The sequence below is a fragment of the Chrysemys picta genome, chromosome 8 (assembly GCF_011386835.1).
Source record: "Chrysemys picta bellii isolate R12L10 chromosome 8, ASM1138683v2, whole genome shotgun sequence".
Classification (NCBI taxonomy): Eukaryota; Metazoa; Chordata; order Testudines; family Emydidae; genus Chrysemys; species Chrysemys picta.
This window is the reverse complement of record NC_088798.1, coordinates 37,739,042-37,766,072: the sequence shown is the minus strand read 5'-3', so window position 1 is coordinate 37,766,072 and position 27,031 is coordinate 37,739,042. Positions and strand designations below refer to the sequence as shown.

Below are 27,031 nucleotides of genomic sequence, written 5' to 3'. Positions count from 1 at the left end.
CAGACATTCAATTATTTAAGAGTACTGCATGGAACTAAGCCTGCTTTTTTGAATATGCAAATGGCTAAATAGTCTATCAAAATTATTTTAATTAGTCCAATAATTATTAAGAAGCTTCCTAAAAGAGGCTTAGAATTAAAATATTCTAACTGAAATCTTTTTCACCAACTTATATAAAAAAGAACCACCACCAATATTAATTTATCAGCAGCAAACAAAATAAAATCATGGAACCTTTTAAAATGTATGAATATCTAACCAAGCAGTTTTTAATGGCTGAGAATATATGATCTATTTTTGCACTATTATGTGGAATAATTAGACTTCATAATTATTGGGATACAAAATTGATCCTGTTACTAATGTCAAGATCATATTCCTTGAACGTGTCTTCTTTTAGAAGTATTATATGGACCTGTTCCATACCTTCTCTCATCATCACCCACATTCACCCCCACTTCTGCTTTTCTTTCTTCCTCCCTCTGATAATAGTATCCTAAAGTTGGTGTGGTTTTTTTTAAAACAGTGAAGAACATTACACTTGTTACACAGTGTAATCCAGTGAATTTATGCCTGAACAATGCCCTGCGGTATATATAAATACAGTTAGTATTATGAAAATATAGACATGCATATTGGTGTTCTATAAATAGAAACTATGTATGAGGATCTCCTTAGATTTTTAATGCTTTAAGCACTGAAAAAGAATTCTCATTTTGCCATTTTAATAGACAACTCTCCCTGACAGACAAGAGATACCCTAGACTTAAGGGGTTCAGAAGACCGATAAAAAAGAACAAGTTCCTTAAAAAGCCTTTTAAAAGGTCTATTCAAGGGGAAAAAAATCGTGGAATAACCAGAATAGCTTTGACCGTGTTACTGAGTTGGCAATAAAAAGCACCAAGATAGTATAACAAAAATCATACCAGTATGATTGTAGACTACGTCTGTTATACAAAGCATATTCCATTCATTTTTCATTTTTTCCACTAGGTTTCCTATATTGCTCCAAGTACACTTTTTATTTGGGCTTGAAAAGTCAGGATTTACTTCTAACTGATCAGCCAGAGAGTAACATGATCTAGATAATCCAAGTTTTTGCAATGGCGTAAAATGAATCATGTTGTAACCTACAAAAATGACAAGGAAACCATTTGTTAATACAAGAAAAACGTTACAGTGAAGATGAGGAAATTCTATGATAAACTGTATAATCATAGCATGTACTGAAAACAAAGAACTTTTCACATAACTAAGGAAAGTTTTGGGGGGAGAGGGGGGAGACGCGCAAACTACGGCCCGTGAGCCACAGCCGGCCTGCGGGACCGTCCTGCCCGGCCTCCGAGCCCCTGGTCTAGGAGGCCCGGCCCCTCCCCCGCAGCCTCAGCTCGCTCGCGCTGTTGCAATGCTCTGGGTGGTGGGGCTGTGAGCTCCTGGGGCAGCGCAGCTGCAGAGCCCGGCCTGACCCTCTGAGTTGCGTGGTGGCAGTGGGCAGCGTGGCTGTAGTGCTGCCAGCCACCGGAGCTCCAGCCAGTGCGGTAAGGGGGCGGGGGTTGGATAGAGGGCAGGGGAGTTCAGGGTGGTGGTCAGGGGGCAGGGGTGTGGATGGTGGTCAGGGGGAAACAGGGTGTTGAATGGGGGTATGGGTCCCGGGGGGCAGTCAGGAAGGATGGGGAGTTGATGGGGCAGCAGGGGGCAGGGGTTCCAGGGGCAGTCAGGGGACAGGGAGAAGGGGTGGTTGGATGGGGCAGGGGTTCCGGGGGCGGGCCATCAGGAATGAATGAGAGGAGGGGTTGGATGGGGCGGCGGGAGTCCGGGGGCAGTCAGGGGACAGGAAGCAGGGTGTGTGTGGATTGGGCAGGGGTCCCAGAGGGGCCGTCAGGGAACGAGGGGGTTGGACGGGGCAGGAATCTGCCCCCCCCCCCCCCCCGATAGGAGTTGGGGACCAGGCCATGACCCCCTCCCTTAACCGACCCTCCATACAATTTACGAAACCCAATGCGGCCGTCAGGCCAGCCCCTGTTTTAAGGTAAGATTTAGCCCCACCTCCTGTCCACCGTTCCAATCAATTCTACAAACTTCACATCTATGTGAAACAAATCAAACAAACAAACAAACAATCTAAAAATTTAGATCACATTTTTAAAGGTAATTCCCAAATACTTGTCTTTCAAAGCAAAATATTTTAGTAATCAGACTGGTTTGCGCTATTATATGTTTAACATTGAATTCAGTTTCATAACTTAAACTGCAAACTACAAAGATATATGAATTGTGTAACAGATACTGGTAGAACATAAACAGTATAAATATAAGCTGCATCCCTTAAAAATTACCTTTACAGAGTATGTGGTTATTACCTGATTCTTTTGCAACTTTAAGACGATCTTCCCATTCCTCAAATGGTCCCAGACACTTAGCTAAGAATGTCTGGAGTGTAACACAGTCTAAATGCAATACTTGATTATCAGCTCCAACACGCAAAATAGGGTCCACAACTATGTAACCTCCGCCACTTTTCTCATTTCTAAAATAAATTGAGTCTATTAAACACTGGAAAAGCAAATGCCCATTGCACCAGCCATTTCTAACACCAGAAGCCAATCCACAATCTGGTAGTTTAAAATCATCCCATTTTAGCCACAAAACAGTTACCAATCTTTCAAACTCAGAGTAGTTCCCACCATTTCCCCAATGTATGGATGCATTTAGACTCATGTACTTCATGTTCTGCCCCTGAAATTTACAACAAGGCCTTTTTCTGGAGAAAGAACATACAAAAGACCTCAGTCCTGCAGTTGGATCCATGCAAGTAGACCTTTAGGACTGTTTGAAGACCTATGGATTTCAATGTGGCTTTGTGAATATATGACAATCAGCCTGCATGGATTGGATTGGGGTCAAAAACAGTGACTGAACCTGTGAGGTGCCAAGTATTCTTAACCCCCTCCCCCATTCCTCTACTCAGCAACTTTTTAATAGAATGAATATGAGTATTCTCAAAACACGATTAGAGGAAATATAGCCGATGGTGACAAATTATAAACAGGGATCAAAATTTTTCCTCTGATTACTGGTCTAGGCTGAGAACCTGGAAGATTTTGATGGTCCCGATCAGCCACAATGGTCTCAAAGCTATCAGCTCTTAAACAATGGTAATAGGTGAGGTACTATACACTACAGATTGATTGCATTAGACTTAATAAAAGTAAGATGGTAATCAGAATTCAGGTGGCTTTTTTGTTTTTTTTTATACTTACACTATCTCAAGACCTCAAAAAAAAGAAATCACTGAAGTTAGAGATGAATGGGTTAATGTTGCATAGGTTTTGAACATAATGATTTCTAGCTCTGGTAGCAGCTATAGGTCAGAACTGAGTGGAACAAAACCTGAAGATATGTAAGAAAGACTACTTATTTTAATGTCTGATCTCTCACAACCTTCCAAGTCTATTAATTAATTATTTGTATCATTAGAATGCTGACTTTGAAACCCTGCAGGCATGGATTGCCTTTCCAAAATTCATAAACAAATAGATGATTAAATTTGTTCCAAGTACTCCCCAAAACACGGCAGCATCAAAAACTACATCTTGCATCCTTTGTGGGCAGTCCTCTGCAGAAGCCAATGACTGCACTGATATGGAAACTGAATTATCCTCTTACACCTCATAGTTCTCCTAGGTCAAGACTGAGATACATGGAGTAGTGAGAGGAAGACTGCAGTTTTTCATATGTAAAAAACTCCACTTACTCATGACTGAAATAATACTGGTATGATCCAGAAATTTGGAGATCCAGTTTACAGTATTTGTCAGAATCATCTTCTCTTCCTGTTGGGTTGTGCCATGATAGTGCCCTGAACTTGCGGCGATAGAATAATTCTCCAGAAGCTGGGTAATTAGTGTACACTGTAACATGCTTGCCTTGCAATGTTGGGCCCAGTCGGAATTGCAGTTCAAAACCTCAACAGAAAAGAGAATGGGTTTAAAAAAAAAAAAAAAATCTCATTTATTATTAAAATTAAAGACTAAATCTTTTGGTTTATTATTGTGATTCACAATATGAAGATTTTTAGTTAATAGATGGGTACCATAATTCTAAATAGGTGTATTGGGTGTAAAGTTAAGAGAACGTTTTTATTTTACTGGCATTTCTCATCAACAGATAATGATGCTGTAATAATTATTTCTGGTTCTCTGCTAGTGTTACCATTCAAAACCAACCAGAACCCTGAAATGGGAAACTAATTATCTCACTTCAGAGCGCTTTATTTCTATTTCTGCTCAAATACAGTACAGTAACAAAAAAATGCCTGGGAAAAGTTATTTATTACAGTTTTGGAAGAATTGTGAGGTGACAGGAGTACTACAATCTAAACAGTTACCTCATTTTAATACATAATATATAGAGATGGGGTACACACATTTTTTATTTAGTTTAAATGTCAACTTAAAACCCATATTTTACCTATTTTTGTTACATGTAACACCCAACATTACTATAATTGACATGAAAAACAAAGTGAGGGAAAAAAGCTATTTTTCTCTAGTCTGTTTCTCTTTGTGCACTTGAAAGCATTTTCTGTCTTGTCAGTTTCTCATTTTATGTGAATCTTTCACATAACAGAGAAAGAAAATAATTCTTAAATATAAAAGCACAACAGGAAAATATGACTCTCAAACCACATACACTGGCACAGGAACTTAGGAATACGTAGCACCTGAATTTAGTTTAACTTTTTTTTTTTTTTTTTTTTAATTATTATTAAACTGACCGGGTTCTAAGTTGACACTCATTCTTTAAATTTAACTGAACTGGGAAAATAGGTATTTGTGAAAAGTAGAAGACCAAACTTGAAAATATTTTAGATATTTTTACATTTCATGGAATATTCAACTAAACAAATCCAAAAACCTTTACATTTTTTGAAAATATAAATGAAGTTACAGACCAAGGCCCCACTCTTGCAATTTACAGCTATACTTGCATGGAGCCCCACTGACTTCCATGGGACTCTTCTTGGGTGCAACAGCTCATCCACAAATTGTAAATTGCAAGATTGAAGCCTTAATACCCTAAAATGAAGACATTCGTCCTCAATTCTATAATCTAATCCACTTGTTCACATGGAATTTCATTTAAGCCAACAGGTCTCAGTGCATGTGCATGCCTGAATGAATCTGACTGTAGTATCACGGCCTTAAAAGCCTGGTCTGCTCACATGAGTAAAACTGGACAGATGAACTTGCAAGGCAACAACCATTATTGATTGAGGCCTCAACCTTGCAACTGCCTACACCCACATACAGCCATGCAATCCTGCAGGGCCACAGTGACTTCAACGGACAGTCAACTGCAGAACCAGGATCTTAGAATCCATGACTTTTTTTTAAAAAAGTGCTTTTTTATTCATTCTTCAGTTAAAAAGCAAAATACTCTTGGCTGTCTTGTCTTCCTGGTAAGAAAGTTCTACATGTAGTCTAAAGAACAGATAAACCAATCGTGTATTAGAAAAAGAGTTTAAAATTGTGCTGTAACATGTAAAAAGTTAGATAACTGAATCACACTATCCTGATTAAATAAAAAAGTTGCTCAACAAATGGAATTGTGCCAGCACAACCAAATATCAGAGTCCAGCTATCCAAGTACATTTAAGTAGCCCATGCCAATTAAGTTTACAGTACATTACTTACCCTATCATCCACTAAACATTAAAAAAAGAGGGGGGAAAAATACCCTCCAAACACATAATAGTGCAAAGGCTTAACAATACACCTCTACCCCTATATAACGCTGTCCTTGGGAGCCAAAAAGTCTTACCGCATTATAGGCGAAACTGCGTTATATCGAACTTGCTTTGATCCGCCGGAGTGCGCAGCCCCCCCCCCGAAGTGCTGCTTTACTGCTTTATATCCGAATTTGTGTTATATCGGGTCACGTTATATTGGGGTAGAGGTGTAGTTTCAGGATTCGGGTGCCTATCAACTAAAAACATAGCTAACTTGATGGCAAAAATTGAACACAATCACTCTTGGGGCTTGTCTACACTGGCATTTTACAGTGCTGCAACTCTCTTGCTCGAGGGTGTGAACCCCCCCCCTCCCGAGTGCTGCAAGTTTCAGTGCTGTAAAGTGCCAGTGTAGACAGTGCACCTGTGCTAGAAGCCGCGCTCCCAGCACTGGTAGCTATTCCTCTCATGGAGGTGGTGCGACTATACAAGGCACATTAAAGAGCTGCCGCAGCAGCGCTTTAACATTGCTAGTGAACATGTGCCCTCAGAAAGTTCAGGCAATTTCTCCTCCCTATAGTCTTGACATTTCCTTATGGAGTCTGCTAAAATTAGACCAGACTACAGGGTTATAGGCCTTAGATATCTTACTCCCTATAGCAACAGTACTGATACCAGGAATGCCTTGCCTAAATTAGCTACTCTCTCCCTCAACTAGCTATCAACGTAGGCAATTTGAAATGTATGGCTTTCAAATCTTCAGCGGCCTCCAAACAAAGCTTACATAGCCTGAAGAAAAGTTAATAAGGAGGTCAGAACTGACTCTGCACTTTGTTCATTAATGGTAAAAGTTTCTGGTAAATTCACATACTAATCATTCTGCAAATTCTGAAATCTAAGTATTTAAGCAGACTTCTAGTTTTATAGAAGGGTAAAAAAAAAGTTGTGCTGTTCTAAAAGTATTTTGAAAGTATGGTAAATTCATAAATCAACCATTCTTGGACAATGTTTTTTAAATCTTCCTGGTGAAAGTTAAAACTTTTACTGCTGCCCCTTTAAAAAAAAAAAAAAAAAAAAAAAAAGCAGTATGCAAGGAAGAATAAAGATATCAGATAACATTTTCATCTTAAACAGTTCATTGGCTGAGATTGCTGACCAAGATGATACTGGGCCAAATATACCTTTCACTAACAGGTTGATGGGTATATTAAAAATAAAAATAATTCCAAGTACTTAGTAACATGAGAAATCATTGCAAATTACAGCATTGCTGTAATGAATTTAGTACACAAACATGTCTTTCCAAATCTTACCTGTGAGCCAAAAAAAAAAGGATTGAAGACATAAATATAATTCATATCCCTACAACTAAGACATGGGATTTGTACATAATAGATTTAGTACTGCACAAAAAAAGCTGGATTATGAAAACTTTTATAAATAGCAAAGACAGGGACTGAAGTAGTGATGGATATGGGAGTGCTATAATTATACCATCCTTCAGGTGTGGTCTGAAACTAGGCTCATATTTAATTGGAATAGTGATTTTGCTTTTTTTTTTTTTTTAAATATATACAATTTGCCTTTCAGCCTGAAAGTGTTTTACAACCCACACTGACAGGGTGACCAGACAGCAAGTGTGAAAAATCAGGATGGGGGTGGGGGTAATAGGAGCCTATATAAGAAAAAGCCCCCTCAACAGGGCTATACAATTGGGACATCTGGTCACCCACTGATCCATGATTGTGGTCTCTAAAGCTATCACCATACAAACAATCAACACCATGCAAAGAGCACTACAGTGCCAGAGGACAGCAACTAACCTGAACACAGTGCGAGTGTGTGAGACAGATGATGGGGGAGGGAAAAACTACAGCTCTCCACGATCATTTTCATTAATGAATGTCAATGCTCGCTTACCGAAGAGCTGCCTAGACTCTCCGTTCGGTTACCAACCAGCGCTGCGCACAGCAGAGCCGTTACATGTCAGCACTGACCTTGCTCAAGCCTGAAGAGGGTCTTCTCCCGCTTTTCCATGGCGTTCAGAAGCAAAACTCGAGTCTGGTTACTGGGGGGCATTTTTGCTGCCCGGTAACTTGGCCTCTTTCAAGGGGGGACACTTAATGTCGGAAATACAGGAGCGACCCCTACAAAAACAAACGGCCCCCCCAAGTCAACAGCCACGAAAGCAGGAAGGAGTCCGAGCCCGCGGGAGCCAGACTTACATTGCCCAGCCTGCAGAGCGCCCGGGGAGAAGCGCGGAGGGACGCAGCCCCTGGGCAGGGGGATGAGGGAGGCAGCCCCGGGAGCTGGGGAGTCCAGTCCCGGCGCGCAGGGCAGAGCCGCAGGCAGAGAGCGGCGGCCGGGGTCGCGCTGCAGCGCAGGTGGAGGGGCTGCGCCTGTCACTCTCGCTGGGCAATGCGCCCTCGGCCGGGGCGCGCAGGGGGCGGGGGAGTCGCCTGGCAGCGCGTCCCACCCCAGGGGCTATATAAATAGCTGCCGGCGCGGGGCTACTCACGGGCGACTCCTCCGCGCCGAGCACCGCACCGGCTGCGGGCACTAGGGGCCTCCGTCTGTCACAGGCCGGGCGGCTCCTCACCTCACCGGCACGCACCGCCCAGGCCCTGCCGCCTCGCAACAACTTTATTGGTTCCGCCGCGGCCAGACACTGACAGGGCGGGGGGCGGCGGAGCTCCCGCGAGAGGAGCGGCTGAATGGCCGGAGGGGGGTTGTATGGGGCAGGAGCGCTGCTGGGAGATGGGATTTGAAATGGATAATTTTAAATGCTGTGCAGCTAGCTACTGTATTTATTTAATAACAGACGCCCGTGGCTGAACTATCTCCGCCCAGCAGGTCGGGAGGGAGAGCTGACAGGTCAAGCTAGGGCGCCTCAGCTTCACTCACTACTAGAGGAGACGTTACCCCAACCCTACACTTTTAATCATCTGTCTGCCCGCCCCAACAGCTGTACCCATTCCACAGTTCTGTCTTCTTCCACCGCGTGTAATTCACTCTAAGGTCCCTGTACACGAAAAGCTTTCAGAGATGGGGGTAGGTAATGTTACCGTTATTCAGTTTTTCTAACTACTACTTCGTTACTAACTGTGCCCGTGAATTTAACATGTTGTAGGTGTATGCATGTTATACAAATTAAAGCATTCACCACAGATTATGTAGCAGCTGTAATTAAAGAAACGTTTCTGGTAATATAATCGGTCCTTAATAACAAAATGGACACAAATTTAAATTGACACGTTTTTTTAAACTTGTTTCAAAACCACACTACAGAGTTGTCTCTTACCAAAGGCCTAATCATTTAATGTTCTGTACACCACCAATTCTCCACAAGCTCTTTCAGCAGAAAAAGGGACAGCATACAGCACACACAGATAAGGTGACAGTGGACAGAAGCTGTGGTAAATAGGCACACTGCTCCATGCTTCCAGGGGACAAAAGTCATCTATAGGTTCTAATTCTTCTGCTATACTCTATGGTAAAAAGGTGATGTCAGCTGATGTATATACCACCAGCAAACAACATTAAAGTATAAGGATCTCTACGGAGCCAGAATGTAAGGAAAGAAACCTTAAATGTCTACTACATGTACAATACATAATCTTGCTTTTGTAAACTGCACCACTTCTGTTAAGGCATTTTCATGGTTTTCTGAATACTGTAATCTGAAATATGGTCACCTAGCCTCTCTGATCAGTGCCTTAGCAGCCTAATATTGCAACAAAATAGTTAGAACAGTTGCTACAAGCATCTCACCACTGATCTATCATTAACTGACACCACCAGAAAGGTCAATCTTGCAGCTAGGGAAGGTCAGTCTATTTTCATTACCTAGGACTATAAAAAACCATACTTCTCAATTTACAGTCACTGTCTGACTGTTTATTGCTTTTTATGTTTGCACAGGCAGCATGTTGCTGAGTGAAATGAATAATAAGTAAAAAGCTAGTGAGAAGAGAAAATGGAGATATTGTTGAAAGGTTTCTTCCTCTTCTTCTACAGAGAGTGTACCTCACAGAGCACACAAAGCAGCAGAGAAGCAACTGTTCTTGTAGTAATTAAAAGCAGTTAGAGTTGTGTCTGAATGCTTTCACCACTACAGGAAAGTAAAGGTTTGTGTGTTGGGAGTAGGGTGACCAGACAAATGTGAAAAATTGGGATGGGGCGGGGGCAGTAATAGGAGCCTATATAAGAAAAAGGCCCAAAAGTCAGGACTGTCCCTATAAAATCAGGACATCTGGTCACCCTTGTTGGGAAGATATGTGAATGAATTCTAAAAATAGTGTAAATAAGCATTTTTAATTCCACTATTCAAATGTTTATTTTTGTAACAAGCTAAAAAGACTAGTATCCTATTAAGTTAAAAATTATATATTACTTTCTAGTAAAGTTCACCAAGACTCCTCTTAACTTTATATACCATGTTTAATATTTTTCAAAAAATTAAGCTTTCAAATTTATGAATTTTAAAGATTTTGTTCTCTATAAAACCACCATTAAAACAACTTTTTTCCATACATAAGCACCCCCAAAAGAGCAGAAGGAAATCATACAAGACTATAGGAGAAATATTTTGAATCCTAAAGGAGGATTAGGACATAAGCAGATAACATTTCAATACTTTTCAAATTGAAAAAAAAAACCAACACCTCAGTAATACAGCATCTGGAAAGATACTGATCAAGAAACTACCCTCTTCATCTAGCACATGTTCAGTGAATGATAGAAGGCAAAGCAGCTAGCCCTTACTGGACATACAGCAAAAGTCCTTGTGGGTCTGATTCTGCAAAATAACAAGCATCTTCTGAAAGGTGATGACCAGCCTCAAATTCCAAAATCCATTTTGCAGGATTGGCCCTATAGTCCACATCTGTAATACATTTAAAATAAAATCCAAATATAAAAGTGTGGAGTTACTTAATGCAAGATTCCAGTGCTTGTAATCTTACTTGAATACCAAACCAGATTCTTCCCTTGGGTACACTTTTTCGCACATTAGAAGTCAACAGGAATTGCTGGGGAAGATTTTTCCAAGCCTGTACGGGGTTTAGGACTATAAAATCTTGACCTGTCTCTGATGTCATCTGGTGCATGTCTAATAGTCAGCTCAAGCTCAATGTGGCTAAAACAGTGCTCACAAAAAAAAAAAAATTTACACACACACCACCCAACCTCCCAGCTACCCCAACATGAGCATCATGATTGTCACTCAGGCCCATAACCTGGGCATCATCATTAGCACAGACCTCTGCAAGTTCTCATATCCAGGTTATGTCTAAATCATGCAGATTCTTTTTGCATTGCATCTATAAGAGAAGGTCTTTCCTATCCATCTACACAACTAAAACTCTTGTTGCAGTAATCAAGACACAAGCTGAGAGCTTGGACATCTCTCTGGCCTCAACAAATATGATCTTGCCCTGCTCATACACATTCAGAATGCTGCTGCGAAGATCATTCTTCTGAGCAATTGCTTTGACCATTTCACACCCCTATTTGCATCTGTCCACTAGCTCCCTCTTCTCTACCATATCAAACATAAGCTACTTGAATTAATTTTTGACCTATCCCCATCCTACCTATCAGTTCTTCAGTATAGAGAGGTTGACTTGTGCTTCTGATTGGCTCATGATGCAATTCTCCATCAGAAAAAGAAACCTGATGAGGTTCAACAAGGACAAGTGCAGAGTCCTGCACTTAGGACAGAAGAATACTATGCACTGCTACAGACTAGGGACCGACTGAGTGGGTAGGCAGAAGTTCTGCAGAAGAGGACCTAGGGGTTACAGTGGCCAGGAAGCTGGATACAAGTCAGTGTGCCCTTGTTACCAAGAAGGCTAATGGCATTTTGGGCTGTATAATTAGGGGCATTGTCTGCAGATCACAGGACATGATCATTCTCCTCTATTCAGCATTGGTGAAGCCTCATCTGGAGTACTGTGTCCAGTTTTGGGCCCCACACTACAAAGAGGATGTGGAAAAATTGGAAAGTCCAGCAGAGGGCAACAAAAATGATTAGGGTTCCAGAGCACATGATTTATCAGGAAAGGCTGAGGGAACTGGGATTATTTAGTCTGCAGAAGAGAAGAATGAGGGGGGATATGATAGCAGCTTTCAACTACCTGAAAGGGGGTTCCATAGAGACTGGATCTAGACTGTTCTCAGTGGTACCAGATGACCGAACAAGGAGTAACGGTCTCAAGTTGCAGTGAGGGAGGTTTAGGTTGGATATTAGGGAAAAAAAATTCACTAGGAGGGTGGTAAAGCACTGGAATGGGTTACCTAGGGAGGTGGTGGAACCTCCTTCCTTAGGAGTTTTTAAGGTCAGGCTTGAAAAAGTCCTGGCTGGGATAATTTAGTTGGGAATTGGTCCTGCTTTAAGCAGGGGGTTGGACTAGATGACCTCCTGAGGTCCCTTCCAACCCTGATATTCTATGATCGCCCACTTATTAAGTTTTCCAAAACAAGCATTTGTGTGCTCTCCCCTGCTGCCCTTCATGTTTGGGAGGTATTCCCAATAATGTGAAAAGCCACTTTGTTGTTCTCTTTCAAATCCCCCCTTAAAACTTTCCCATGATGCCTACAACTGTTATGATGCTGGAGTGTTGAAACCACAATCATGCCAACAAATACGGTCTCTTTTCTCTGTGTATCCCTAGCAGGCTGTTATCTCATCTTATATTTGCAATGGTCAGATCTTTAGGGAAGGAACTCTTTGTTTGGGTTTGTATGATATGTCTTACATACAAGACTCCTCACTTAAAAACTACTTACACCAGACACGAAAACACAAGAATCTCAGCACTTGTTACTGAAAACTTGCTTACTTTTTCATTTACCATATTCTAAATGGTAATATAAATACTGTACTTATATTTCACTGCATAGTATACAGAGCAATATAAATAAGTCATTGTCAACATGAAATTTTAGTTTTAGTGACTTTGCTAGTGCTTTTTATGTAGCCTGTTATAAAACTACGTACTCCTGCTTGAGAGCCACTGCCTTAGGCTATTAGAAAAATCTCCTTTGCATGCTTGTATCTAAAGACATTTGGCCTTAAGTGTCCAGGTTACCTGGACACTTAGGCCGAAATCAAGTCCTTTTGTGGCGTTTATGTAGAGGTTGATGTAGACTCAAATGGCAGGTAATTTGATTTTCTTTTGATACGTGCTGCTAGTTAATCTGTGTTAAGACATATTCCCTTTAAACCTTGCACAGCATCTACAGGATAATCTCTCAACATACTTTACCAACCAAGAGATTAGTTTCTTCTGGTGTCCCCCATACCAGCTTCTGCATGCCCCATACACACATGACTTGTTTGAGACTCTTCTCCCCCCTGCCCCCCCCCAATGTTGCAAAGTTTTCTTTGCCTTTATTGAGCAGACTATAGTACTTTACTAGACTATAGTACCTTCACTGTTCATCTCTGCTGTGATTATCCCTTAGCATTGCAGTCAACACTTCTAATCTGAAAGAAATCAAGCTTATTTAGTATACAAAATAAAGGGAAAATAAAAATTAAGCTGAATATAAAAAGTAGTTAACATTGTGAAAAGTTTAGCTAACTAGGCTGGATCTTTTAGTTACAGCACATTGGTTATACAAAAGCTACCATATCAAAATCCCATTGCGCACACTCTCTCTCTCATATGTACCTGTCTGCATGTATGCAAGACAGAGGGTTTTATGCTATGGCAGATTTTCTCTTGTGTGTGCAGAACAAATAAAGTCACCTGAACCTCCTGTCTCATGGCTTCCTCTCTGAACATTGTGTAACCCAAGAGCACCTTTTTATAGTTCTTTAAGCTGTGTGATGCCAGGTGTAAAAAAAGTCTTTCATTACCTTGTTAGAGGTTTATCACAGACATCAATGCATGATTAACATGCTTGCAGTTGTGTCACCATGTATTTAAGGTCATCTGATTAAACTCCGAGCCTGATCTTAAACCTGTTGAAGTTGATCGAAAGACTCCCACTGACTTCTGGGGTTTTGGACCAGACTCTAAGCTCATTACCCCAGCTAATGAATCTCTCTCCTCATTTACACACACTGGACATGTCAGAGTCCTTTTGCTCCTGGCCCCCCTTCCCAGGATTCCTTTTGCTCCTGCATTATGCTTATCCAAACAAATAGCCTCATGACCCTCTCACATATTTTGAGAGAGGGGAATGCACTTCAGGGAGATAATATTCAAGAAGAGTTCCCCCTCACATTGGGGGGAGGGGGAGAGTAGGAGGTGAGACTCTGCAGCTCAGAGTAGCTGCATGCCAGGGAAGGGAGGCCAGTTTTCTATGTGGCTACTGTTCCCTGTAACACCCCTAAAGTAATCTTACCTTTACCTAGGAATCTCCATGGGTCCAGAAGGATGATAAGATGCGCCACTCCTCCCCACCATCCCGCCTATTCCTTAGCCCAACCCAGTAATGTTGGCTCTGATGTACAAGGCACATTTGAGTCCTTGCTTGGTGTAATTTAACATGTGCCCAATTTCTCACCCTGGGTTGAGAAAACAATGAACATCTTACACATGCTTAAGTTCTAGGAGGAAAAAAGTGCTTTGACTTGAGTGCAGAAAACTATACAATTTTGTCTACTGCTTGAAAACAGTGTCTGAGTGTGATGCTCCCAATGGCGAGCAGAGCAGGACTACCAACCTTTGGGTAAACTGTTAAAAGTCAGGGCAGTATCCCTAAATTGGTTGGGAGGTCTCAACTTAGATTTCACCAACCAGCTGCACCAAATGCAAACTCCTGAGTTGCCTTAACACATACTCCAGTCTATCTTGCTACCCAGGTGAATGCATCTCTGTGATGGATGACCCTTTACACCAAGCTTCACAGCAATACTCAGGTTACTTCTAATCCTAAAGGATCAGTCACTCACCCCAGGTCAATTATGTTTTAGGTCTCACACCCAAGACAAAGCTTGTTGCCAATCCTATAAATAAGCTACATGAAGATTTATTAAATAGGAAAAGGAAATTAGAGAGTTATTTACAAGAGTAAAGCCAGAAAACAGACACGCATAAGATACAATTTTGTGTTTCCAAAGGTAATGTAGGCTTCTATAATCAGCAAACTCCAATTATCCTTTAAGGCTAACCTAGCCTAAGCATCTGGAGATCTCTTGCTTATGCCTAGAAACATCCCCCCTCCCCACATATCCTGAGTCCAGGCAGCATAGAGAGCCTTATTCCCTTTGGTTTGGGGTTTTTATCCCTCCCCCCCCTTGCCTTGTGTGCCAAGCTGCACATTCAGCTGATGGAGGAGTTTATTTGCATGGCTCCTCTCCACAGGAAGCAGAGCAGAACAATAAGTCTTTAGTCCTTTTGCTGATGGTTTCTACTTGTGAGATCCAGTATAGCTCATCTAGTATTCATGGGTCTCCTCATTCAGAAGGGACCATTTCTGTAGGTGAGCAGCTCTTCAGACTAATGTCCCTCTCCTGTATGGTGATTCAGGCAGTCAGAGGTTCACAATGCAATTGCTCAGATATTGATTTTCTGTATTGTAATGCAATATGCCAAGAAAGATTGATTAATTAATGCAGCAACTCAAGCAAGCCTAAACACTTCTGTAGAATTCTTATACTGGTCCTACCCATATCAACCCACAAGTGAGCCAGATAGACACATAGTTAGAATCTGTCCAGGTCTGGTTGGGACATGGGGACCTTGGTACAAGTTGGCACCTGGCCTGCAGTAGTCACAAACATAGGTACTTTAGTAATAGATTTCTCTATTACATTTTGTGTTTTCAAAAAGTACTCTGCATTTACTGTAGGTAGAAAGACCTTTGGTTTTAAAACAGTTTCCCCACTGTGACAGGGTTCCCTCACCATTCATTGCACCTCCTATTAGCCATCCTGGAGATTAGTTCTTCCAGGTACAGTACCCTCCACAGCACTCTCTCAACATACCTTTTTCTCTCAGCCTGCAGTCTCTTTTACTCACAGAGCAACAGCAGCTTCCAGTTCATGTCTCAGTCCTCTGGCCAGATCACTAAGTTCCTCCATTCCAGAGGAACCACAGTCCTTCTGGACCAGCTACCTGGCTGATACCTGTGCCACTACCCAGGGGCTGGCTGGGGAAACACAGAACCATCCTTTACAGTGGGTTCCTGCCCAGGATCCCGATAACATAGGGCCAAGGCCTGTACTATCTTAGCATTTGCTTAGGTATCTTCCTACATAACTTGCTGCCTTGCCTTTCTGGGTTTGTCAGTCTACTCACCTATCTCTTAGGAAAAGGCTATAGACACCTCCCCTACAACCCCAACTACTGGTGGCTCCTGGGCTTTATACAGGCACTGTCTGTTCCTGTGCAGCTGAGCCTGTTTCTAATTAGTGGCCTCTTTGTAACCTAGGGTTACCATATTTCAGCAAGCAAAAAAGAGGACGGGAGGAGCCCCGCCCTAGCCCCGCCCCTGCCCCTCCCACTTCCCGCCCCCCCAGAACCCCCAACCCTCCCCCGGTTCCTTGTCCCCTGACTGCCCCCTCCTGGGACCCCTGCCCCTAACTGCCCCCCGGGACTCCACTCCCTATCTAAGCCTCCTTGCCTCTTGTCCCCTGACTGCCCCAACCATTATCCACCCCCCCACCCCCAGACAGACCCCTGGGACTCCCACGCCCCATCCAACCACTCCCCACCCCCTGACAGCCCCCCCCAGAACTCCCAACACATCTAAACCCCTCTGCTCCCTGTCCCCTGACTGCTCCGATCCCTCTCCACACTCCTGCCCCCTGACAGCCCCCCCAGAACTCCCAACCCATCTAAACCCCTCTGCTCCCTGTCCCCTGACTGCTCCGATCCCTCTCCACACTCCTGCCCCCTGACAGCCCCCCCAGAACTCCCAACCCATCTAAACCCCTCTGCTCCCTGTCCCCTGACTGCTCCGATCCCTCTCCCCACTCCTGCCCCCTGACAGCTCCCCCCCAGAACTCCCAGCCCCCTACCCCCCGCTCCTTGTCCCCAGACTGCCCCCTCCTGGGACCCCTGCTCCTAACTGCCCTCCAGAACCCCACCCCCTACCTAAGACTCCCTGTTCCTTGTCCCCTAACTGCCCCTTCCTAAGACCCCCCCCCAACTGCCCCCCAGGACCCTACCCCCTACCTGTACCCTGACTGCCCAAAACTTTCTCCACTCCCCTCCAAAAGCCCCCCCAGAACCTCCCTGTCCCTTCTCCTGCTGCTCAGAACAGGGTGTTGGGCTCTGTGCCAGCCGGACACATGGCTGAGCTCCCCTGCAAAACACAAAACCCGGTCCCTGGCCCTGCACAGGGTTGCCGGAGCGGGCTGCAGGAGCAGGAGCTGCCGGCCGGCTCAGAATGCAGGGAGGGGGGGGTGGGAGGAGGAAGCTGCTCCGGAATCCAGCCCGGGACTTTCCTGCAGCCCTCCCAGCCGGGGGAGGGGGAAATCCCGGACATTGTGAGTGCTTCACAAATTCCCCCCGGACGCTATTTTTAGCACACAAAAGGAGGACATGTCCGGGTAAATCCGGACGAATGGTAACCCTATGTAACCTATATCTCTCCCCAACTTAATTGGTTAATTAGGCCTGTCTGGCCTAAGGTACCCTCTCATGGCCAATGTGAGGAATACACTCCATCACACTCACAACATTTAATATGGGATTTGCTATTTCAGGAAATAGGCATTTAATTTGCCTTTTTGAAACTAGTTTAAAAAGAATTTCAGTATTTATCTAAAGTACAGTGAAACAGAAGTGGCCCTCTCCATAGAACAGAGTTAAGCTTGATACAGCACCTTCATACTTGAGTTGCTTCCAATCACTTTACAAAATAATGGGTTAGATTCCAGCAGTGCAGTGGCTGAAACCAAACACTACCCTCATTAGACAGACATTGTATCTTGTTATCCCCTCTAGCCTATATTGTTCTAAAAGAGTCACAAAGATCTTCAGCTTCCTTCTAAACAGCCAGGTAAACTGAAAGAGCCAGATAGGCACATTTAATAATGTAGGCAAGGAGTCATGGTTTGAAGGAGTTAAAAAGCCATTTAGGTGAGCTACAACAACACTGCATACATTTAGGTGAGTTATCAGATGATATGTAGAGATCTGGAGCCTGGCTGATGGTATGCTAATACAAGTAAGTGCCTTTTACTCTGGCCACCTGACAATAGCTCTTTGACCTTTGAAATCTGAACCTTACATTGTTAAAAACATTTGGATCAAAGAGACTTTTTCTAATCCCAGCTCTGCCACTATTTGTGTGGCTTTGGGCAAGTCATGCTATCTGTTTGCTTCAGTTTCTCTTTATACAATCTGGATGACAATAATTACTTCACAAGGAAGTTGGGAATTTAATTAGGTTATGGTTGTTCAGCTTTGGTCATGTAATGAACTAGTTAAATGCTAAGTATAATTATTATAATTTTCAGCACAGTTGCTGAAGACGTATTTGTTTGAGCTTCAGCTAACAGCATCAGTTTGACTAATTTTGCTATGAATATTCTTAGGGGAATGTGATGGGATGGCAAAAAGAGCTTTTAAAATTTATCCATAACATTCTTACCTGCACAGCTTAATTTAATGAAAAAGTGTAAAAATGAAAAAAAAAATCCTGTTTTCTCTCTTATTTACATATCATACAGCACCTGTTTTCACTTACAAAGTGAAATATGGTATGTTCATGTTCAGGGCCTCTCCCATAATTTCTGCTCTTTTGGTTCCTATGCATACTTGTCAGATATGCCAGTCCTTGAGATTTTTTTAAAAGCCCTGTTTCGGAAGGAACTCAGGTATTATTTCACTACACTGAACTGTGCTTTAGCCATCTGAACTTCTTTCTCAAAAAGAAATGTTGAAAATATGCCAGTGGTTCTTGTAGCTTTGCCATCACATTTCTACAAGAGCCTTCAGATCACTGAGCCAATTTATGGTCAAAACATAGTGAAAGAAATGGCCAATAAAAATAAAAGATTCTTTAATTTCATCCGTGTAGCTCTTAATGGAATTCACAAGCTAAATAATTGAATAGTCCTGCTGCTATTCTATCCTATGAACACATGATTGTTCACCAAAAAGTACAACATGTTCAGGTAGGGGCAAAATCTGCCCTGATATATGACATTCTGCCTTACTGAAGTCAATGAGGTTGTACAGGGTGTCAATGCAGGCAGAATTCAGATCCTAATATTTTGAACAGTCTATATACAGAGTGCCAAAAATGGGACATTGCATATGTTGTGGTGGGACAGTAGGGTGTACATCGTTAAGAATGTAACTAGCTTTAAATTATAAACTCAATTTTGATCTCTTCCTCATCTGACTTCCTCAAAACAAATCCCTTGTGGTATCACGCCTTAAAAGAACTGACATTGCTAAATTTGCAGTGAATTGGGGTGAGGTGCATTTGAAATATGGAAGGTTTTTGTTACTGTGGTCTAACATTTGTTAGAACTTCACGTCCCAGGAATGGCTTGGCGTAGAAACTCCAATTTTTTTATGCACTTATCTTAAATAACTTGCCCTTATGAGTATTTTTGAGAAACTGGTCCTCAATTGTTGATTGCCAGATGATCTTAGTTATGTGTTAACTCTCTTCTCAAACTTTACTGGGCATTTCAAATGCAAAGATACAACAGTGATGGCACATATAATTATAGTTTGGCCTGGTAGCACCACCTATTATTAAGGTTGCCCGACACTTCCCATTATAAGACCCTGTTTTCAGTTGCTCATAACTTTGCCAAACTTTAACTATTTGGACTGAAATTTCTTATGCTGTGTGTCTGCCTCAGTCTAATATCTCTCCCCCCTCCCCCCAAAAGTATTCAGCTATTTCCGAGAACAAGATTGGGGAAAAATATATTAAAATCATGTTAAAAAATTCTTGAGACTTTTTTTGAAATGCTCTAGTGCCCCATATTTTGGAGCAGGAGCTTGAAATTTGGCAGTTGGGTGGCCTTTGTGTTCGGGATATACCTTTTGCTATCCTGGAGACAATCCACCCAAATTTGGCCAATTTATAAGCCTTTGAAACTTTTTAGTTCACGTATGCTCAACGGAGACTTGGTTTTAACCGTTAAAATTGCTGTAGATCCTATCCTCACTGAGCGTGCTTGAGCCTTTTACAGCTCCTAGTGGTGACCAAACTGTGCAACCAACATCTGCACAGAATGACCAAGAATGCTTGAGCCTCTCACAGCTCCTAGGGCTGACCTGACTGACATGCATCATCCTCACAGAGCACCTACTGAATCCTGGGAAGGGGGGCCAGGCGCAAGCTGAAGGCCCCTCCCCCAGCGTAAAGAGAGAAGCCACTGAACCCAGGGTTCAACTGTATGCGGGGACAACAAATGAATATAAACAGGAGCGGGCATGGAGGTCATAGGGACATAATAAGGGATCCGGAGGGGGACACTGAGCAGAGAACTCCAGACAGCGCCCACTGCTCCTGAAAGGTGTCTAGGGAGCCAGCTAGGGTGACCAGATCACCCAAGACAAATATCGGGACGCGGGGGGAGGGGGAGGCGGGGCCAAAAAAAAAAAACCTTCCTCCGCAAGCGCTGGAGGGAGGCCCGGGAGACTCAGGGGAAGCGCGGGGCCGGGGTGAGTAACAGTCCGGCCTGGTCCCTTGCAGGCAGGACTCAGTTGGGTGGTAGGGCGAGGAGGGGGGCGGCCCGTGGGGCCAGGCGGTGGCTGTTCTCACCCCCGGCCAGCGGGACTCGGGAGCAGCCGCTGCTGCAGCTCCCACTGCCGCGGGGGGAGGAAGTGGCCATGGCGCTCCGCGGCTGCAGCTCTGGCGCCCCCGAACCCCCCGAGCCGGGGCCTGCTGCGGGGACCCAGCAGCGCGTACGCTGCGCCCAGCCCCTGGCCAGCGTCTGGGCTGCTGCCCAGCTGGTGCTATCCCGCGGCGGCCCCGGAGTGGGGGCAGCAGGCCCCAGCCCCCCCGTCCCGCAGGGGAACGAACGGGGCTGGGCTGCCGATGCCTCCGCCCCGGGGCCGCCGCGGGATAGCACCAGCTGGGCAGCAGCCCAGACGCGACTGGCCAGGGGCTGGGCCCAGCGTACGCGCTGCTGGGTCCCTGCAGCAGGCCCCGGCTCGGGGGGTTTGGAGGCGCCGCAGCCGCGGAGCGCCATGGCCGCTTCCTCCCCCGCGGCAGTGGGAGCTGCAGCAGCGGCTGCTCCCGAGTCCCGCTGCCCGGGGGGACAACAACAGCCGCCGCCTGGCCCCGCGGGTCGCCCCCCTCCTCTCCCAACCACCCAACTGAGTCCTGCCTGCTCGGGGCCAGGCCGGACTGTTACTCACCCCGGCCCCGCGCTTCCCCTGCATCTCCCGGGCCTCCCTCCAGCGCTTGTGGAGGGAGGAGGAATGGTGAGTCCGGGGAAGAGGCGGGGATTTGGGGAGGGAGCCAATCGGGGGAGGAGGGGGCGGAGTCGGGGCGGGGGGGGGGGTGCGAGTACTTCCAGGCTCTAGGCTCTGGGGCATTTCCTTGTTTGTCCAGTGTCCCGACCGCACGTCGGTCGGGACGCGGGACAAACAAGGAAATATCAGGACAGTCCCGATAAAATTGGGACGTCTGGTCACCCTAGAGCCAGCAGATGCTGCCCAGAGGAACTCTGCCTGGATATGTGACCATCCACACAGAGCAACCGAGCATGCTCTCATCCCATCACAGCTCCCACATGTGACAGGACTGCGCATGTGCCTTGTCTGCAGAGCAACTGAGCATACTTCAACCTAGGCCTATATGGGCAAAGCTGGACTTTCTCTGTAATGACGGCTCCAGGCTGGGGTGGGGTTGGGCATCAGAACTGAGAGCAGGAGCTGGTCTCTCCTGTGCTTTCAATGAACCTTCCCTCCCACTGCAGACACCCATAAGAAGGAGAAAGCCTCCTGACTCAAATGTAGAGGAGACAAGAGCCGGACGGGGGAAGGAAAAGAGATTGAGACAAAGGAGTCTGGTGAGGCTGGGACTGGGAGGGGCAGAGAAACTGTGTTTAGGAGTTGGAAGGGGAGAATGGTATTGGCTGGGCAAGGAAAGTGGGACTGGGATCCTGGAGGGAAGGGAGACTGGGATTGGTTGAGCAAGGAGACTGGGTATGGGAGTCATGAAAGGGAAATCTGGGGCTGGAAGCTGGTGAGGGAAATGGGGGGAGTGGGAGCCAGTTGGTTGGGAGGACCTAGATTGGATGTGGAGCTCCAGGGAGTAGGGAGACTGGGACAGGCTGGACAAGAAGGCTGGAACTAGGATTTAGTGGGAAGGGAATGGGGCTCGGGGAGAGAGACAGACAGATCTCACAAGGAAATCAGGTTTGGGGGCAAAGAGACTGGGACAAGGAGCCAGGGAGAGGGATGGAGGAGGAGCCTGAGGACTGGGACTGGGAGCCAGTGGAGGGAGAGAGACAAATCGGCTGAGGGTCTGGGAGGGAGAAACTGGGACTGGCAGGGAAAGGAGATTATTATTGGGTGTGAGGAGGAGGAGAGACTGGGATTCAGGGAGGTGGAGAGATTGGGACTTGGACAGCAAGTCTGTAGTGGGAGACTAGGCCTAGTTGTGTAAGGAGAATGAAACTGGGATGAGAAGCCTGAGGAAAGGAGACTGGGACTCAAGTAGGCAAGGAGAATGGGAGTGGGAGAAGGAGCTAGATGTGGGTAAGGGACGGGACTGGGACAGAAACAGGATGGGGAGAAGGGGTCAAGGTTGGGGGAAAGGGGCAAAAGCATCTGTGCACACAAAAGTACACTATTCTTGATCCCGGAATGGAACCCAAAACTCCTGAGTCTCACCATTCCTCTGCTGTCAGCAATTCTCTGTAAAACACACTGTCACAGCATATGTCTCACCCCCTTCTTTTGTTGGTACACCTGGAGGATGACAACCTACTATTGCTATCAGCTACTCCATTAGCTAAAGCAGCAGAGGTCTGTGCAGTGGCTCTCAAGGTTCTAACCCTGCTGATGAACCATGTGAGTGTCAATATAATGCCACATGATGGAATTTCTGTTTTTTTAGTTTTCTTTTTTAAAAACATAGGAAATTACACGAAAACTAAAGAACATTATTAAGGTTCAAAGTCAAGCTCCGAAAAGTCAGGAAATGCTAGAATTAAGGTTGCCCCCCCCCCCCCATTGTGTATGTGCATTATGATACAGTCTTTAATTATGTGATCACTGAGGTTTTTTTCCACAGGATCCCTGCCTCATTCAGTATACAGGATAGACCTCCTTTGAGATGAATCAGGCTTCTGTAGTGAAGGAGGCTGCTCTCTGTAGGACCCTTACTTCATTTGTTGCAGAAGTTGGAGGGTGGGTAAGGAAGGAGGCAGGGGATTATAGGAAGAGAAAGGAGGGTCTTATGGTTAAGACAGTAGAAGTTGCCCTGGAGAATCTGATTCAATCTCTGCTTCTGTCACAGAGTTCCTATGTGATGCTGGGCAAGTCACTTAAATAAACTTTTCATAAGTGGTCACTAATTTGTGTTCATCAGTTTCTGGGTGCCCAACTTGAGACCCTAGGATCTGATTTGTAGGAGTGCTGAGCACTCATAGCTGCAACTGAAGTGAATGGAAATAGTGCTTGAGTATATATAAAGTGCTATTATAATGCTAAGTACTCTGGAAAATCAGGTCCTTGACATCCTAAATTGGGCACCCCAAATTAGTGGTTAATTAATGTTTGTGAATAACTCAGATACCATAATGATGAGTGCCATAGGAAAGCCCATGAGGAAAATTAATAATTTTGTTTTCAGAGCAGGGTTTGAATAGTGTGCAGTAAATAAGGCATAGGGTCACACACTGGACAATGAGGATAAAAGAAAATATTGAATAGCTGCTCATTACGTGAGCATTGCCCATTCTGTGCACTGAATGGGGCAGAGGTCCTATGGAAGAAATAGCATGTGATTAATGATTGTATCATAATGCTGTGCACGAGGGGCAGAATTAAGGTTACCTAGGCAACCCTAATTTTGGCATTTCCTAATTTTTAAGTGCTTGACTTTACAATATTACTAATATTATTTTAATGGGTATGTGTAATTATCTGGATAGAAAGAAGTCTCTAAAGATATAGGTCTCTTTTAATCTATGTGCCGGGGTCCATAATGTCTATGCTAATACTTTGCAACAGTGAAAGCTTTACAGAATGTGCAGATTATGTCTGGGTCATATAACACAGTTGGAATATGAGTGGAAAATTAATTTCTGTGTATATATGTTTGAATATACTGTATACAATCTCTCACTGCATCTAGCAGACTTGGCAGAGGTAATACTGAGGAGGGAAGTTAAGATATAAAACTTGTTAAGCAATTTGTGACCATCTTGCTAAGAAGCTATTGTGTGTGTTCCTTAGCTGTTGTCTTTCAATACTGGTGATTCAAAAAGAAAATATGTTCATATTCAGCCATTATGAAGTGGAGAAGCGTATCCTGTTTTCCTGGTGTCTGATGCCATCATGTGGCCATTTAATGTACAGCATTATTTGTTTGTGTCTTTTCCATAACCTCTTCATAAATAAACTTACTTGTACATAATTCAATTAAATGCACATAGTCTTTTAAAAGAAAAAGTAAAAAAGAGAGAGTAAAGAAGTGATTAATATTAAGAAAAAAGTGCAAATGAAAAGGAAAGCAGATAAGTGTTACGAAGATTTTAGAGACAAGGGGAATAGGTTTAACTAGCTCGCAGGGTACAGGGAATAGCAGGTGGTCAATAGATTCTACATCTTTTTGAAATGGTCCCACATGAAAAATAATATCAGTCAAGATCATCATTTCAAGACAGTGTAATTTTCTCCATAATTAATGCTGCAATATCTTGTATCCACTAATTTGGGCAAAGAGGATCAGGATTCTTCCAATGACTCAAAAGATTTTTTTCAAAAGAAGGCTGTTAAGGCTCTTAAGGCTGGTTTTCTTATGTAGGTTGGTCTGGGTGAATCATCATCTAAACTCATGCATGTGTTTTACTGAGAGTGTGACAAAAAAATTAAAGCTAAGATATTTAGGCCTATTAAGAAACTTCAGATCAAAGTGTAGAAGCTTTGTCACCGAACCATAGTATGCATGATAGTGACATGGGTGGAGAGGCAGACATGTAAAGTGCCTCCACATGTAGATCAAGTCCAGGCCTGTAGCCAGCCAGGCATAAATGTGCAGAGAGTAGGGAATGTTGTGGGGAGCTATGGAAGGTACCATCTCTCATGTGGTACTGGTATTAGTGGTAATAGATACCCCTATACATACACTAAACACATGAGAGGAGTTTGGTAGAATAAGGTTAAGGAATTTGTAACCTATTTTTCCCTTTATGCATAGACCTTTACATTACCAATTTATAGTCTAAGTAATATAAAATACAGTAACCTGAGAACAAGGTGTTTACTGGGGGATTCTCATCTTCAGCTCCTAGGGCACTATCATAATACAAATAATAAATACATAATAATAATGGAGATAAGTTCCATTGAAATCATCCAGAATATCTCAAACTTATTTGGTGTATATTTCCATGTATATGAACACATGTCCCTTCAATTAGAACATTCTGTCATAAATCAAAATGACTGGAGATGGTTTCTGAGAAAATTTCCTGTAGATACACCAGGGAGATCTAATATGGGTTGTTAGATCCTAATTAAATGCTAACCAAATAAAATCAGCCTTTCTTTTTTTTTCCAGCATTGCTCAATGATGTGGTGTAAGTATCCAGATGAAAATACGGAATGTGCTTTCACAGGCAGCAATGCCAGTGAGGTGGAATTACAAGTAAGCTAAATCCCTAGGTTGACTTTTGTCTATGCCTCTGGTCATTTTGTATTTATATAAACTGTCTGTATGTGTATTGAGCAGGTACAGGACTGAAACACCAGTGTGGTTGTATAAACACCCTAAGAGTTAGGAGACAACCTGATTGCCAGGAGTCCCAGAATATCAGGAAGACCACTCCTTTTACAAACTGGACACTATCAAACTAGGCCTGAATAAAGACTGAGATTGGATGGGTCACTACAAAAACAAATTTCCCCCTGCTGATACTCACACCTTTTTGTCAACTGTTTGAAATGGGCCACCTTGCTTACACTGGCCTCATTAGCACTACAAAAGTGATTTTTTCCTCCCTTGGTATTCACCCCTTCTTGTCAACTGTCGAGAGTAGCCCACTTCCACCTTAACTGAATTGGCTTGTTAGCACTGACCCTCCACTTGGTAAGACAACTCCCATCTTTTCATATGCTGTGTATTTATACCTGCCTACTGTATTTTCCACTCCATGCGTCTGATGAAGTGGGTTTTAGCCCACGAAAGCTTATGCCCAAATAAATTTGTTAGCCTCTAAGGTGCCACAAGGATTCCTCGTTGTTTTTGCTGTTACAGACTAACACGGCTACCACTCTGAAACCTATATTATACTGCTCAGCCACTAGATGGCACTGTATAAAATACTTTATTTAAATGAACCTCAGCTATACCTGGCAGAGCATTAAAGTATCTTATGACGAACACATCTGAGGTCTATACCATATCTGGTACAGGAGCATGACAGTCACCACTCGATAGGATCATCTAATAGTCAATCCTGTAATAAGCAGATGAAGTTCCTTAGAGTCTCACTTCACATCTGGGATAGCGGCTGTCTCCATTAGATTATACTTGCTACAAATAGTCCAGACTAGTCGGATAAAATGGGGTGTATAACCACCCAAATCATAACATATCTGAAAGACACAAATGGTACAAATGAAATTAGAATACCTTGAGTTTTTATAGTGCTTACATTTGGGGTCCAGGTCACCCAGGCCTGGCTCACCTAAATCAACATTCTTTTTATCGTACCATTGGTAGCCCTTAATTCCTGCAGTGAATTATTTGAAGCAAGTTCTGTTTTGTATCTTACCTCTGACTATATGATCCAGTTAGCTGGGGAAAGCGAACCAATGATCTGAGCTACAACAGGCCATTCTGGTTTGTTATTTTGACCAGTAAAGCTGCAGGCTCAGTAGATACCTTTTAATCAAGAGTGGTTAAATCCTGTATATCAGTGGCTCTCAAACTTTTTTACTGGTGACCCCTTTCACATAGCAAGTCTCTGAGTGCACCCCCCCCTTATAAATTAAACACTTTTTTATATATTTAACACTATTATAAATGCTGAAGGCAAAGTGAGGTTTGGGGTGAAGATTGACACCTTGTGAACCCCCATGGAATAATCTTGCAACCCCCTAACTCCCAGTTTGAGAACCCCTGCTGTATATGACTTAGCCATTCATTGTTTCATCACAGGACCACAGAAATAGCCTATTGTATAAA

The 27,031-nt window shown here is 43.7% G+C and overlaps 2 protein-coding genes and 1 long non-coding RNA gene across 8 annotated transcripts in view; 1 reads left to right on the top strand and 2 right to left on the bottom strand.

Annotated features, from left to right (window-relative positions):
- AGL (amylo-alpha-1, 6-glucosidase, 4-alpha-glucanotransferase) overlaps positions 1 to 8,398 on the bottom strand; it is a 72,147-nt gene extending 63,749 nt beyond the window's left edge. For 3 of the 4 annotated variants that reach the window (XM_065554272.1, XM_065554275.1, XM_065554274.1), the window contains exons 1-5: positions 8,250 to 8,398; positions 7,729 to 7,878; positions 3,755 to 3,965; positions 2,361 to 2,527; positions 927 to 1,130 (exon numbers count right to left, since the gene is read on the bottom strand). In XM_065554272.1, the coding sequence (XP_065410344.1) occupies positions 927 to 1,130; positions 2,361 to 2,527; positions 3,755 to 3,965; positions 7,729 to 7,810 (664 nt within the window). In that variant the 5' untranslated portion in view covers positions 7,811 to 7,878; positions 8,250 to 8,398. Of the gene's footprint in view, positions 1 to 926; positions 1,131 to 2,360; positions 2,528 to 3,754; positions 3,966 to 7,728; positions 7,879 to 7,956; positions 8,168 to 8,249 lie in introns of those variants that run through there. The other variant, XM_065554273.1, reaches the window with a different exon arrangement.
- A 34-nt stretch (positions 8,399 to 8,432) lies between these two features.
- LOC101952433 (putative ferric-chelate reductase 1) overlaps positions 8,433 to 27,031 on the top strand; it is a 59,379-nt gene continuing 40,780 nt past the window's right edge. For 2 of the 3 annotated variants that reach the window (XM_065554278.1, XM_065554276.1), the window contains exon 1: positions 25,403 to 25,489. The gene's annotated coding sequence lies outside the window, so the exon portion shown is untranslated. Of the gene's footprint in view, positions 8,783 to 25,402; positions 25,490 to 27,031 lie in introns of those variants that run through there. The other variant, XM_042840623.2, reaches the window with a different exon arrangement.
- Positions 10,478 to 15,808, bottom strand: LOC135973027 (uncharacterized). The gene is made up of 3 exons (XR_010589710.1): positions 15,672 to 15,808; positions 13,164 to 13,220; positions 10,478 to 10,616 (listed from the first exon to the last, which is right to left on the bottom strand). It is a non-coding gene; the product is annotated as an uncharacterized LOC135973027 (long non-coding RNA).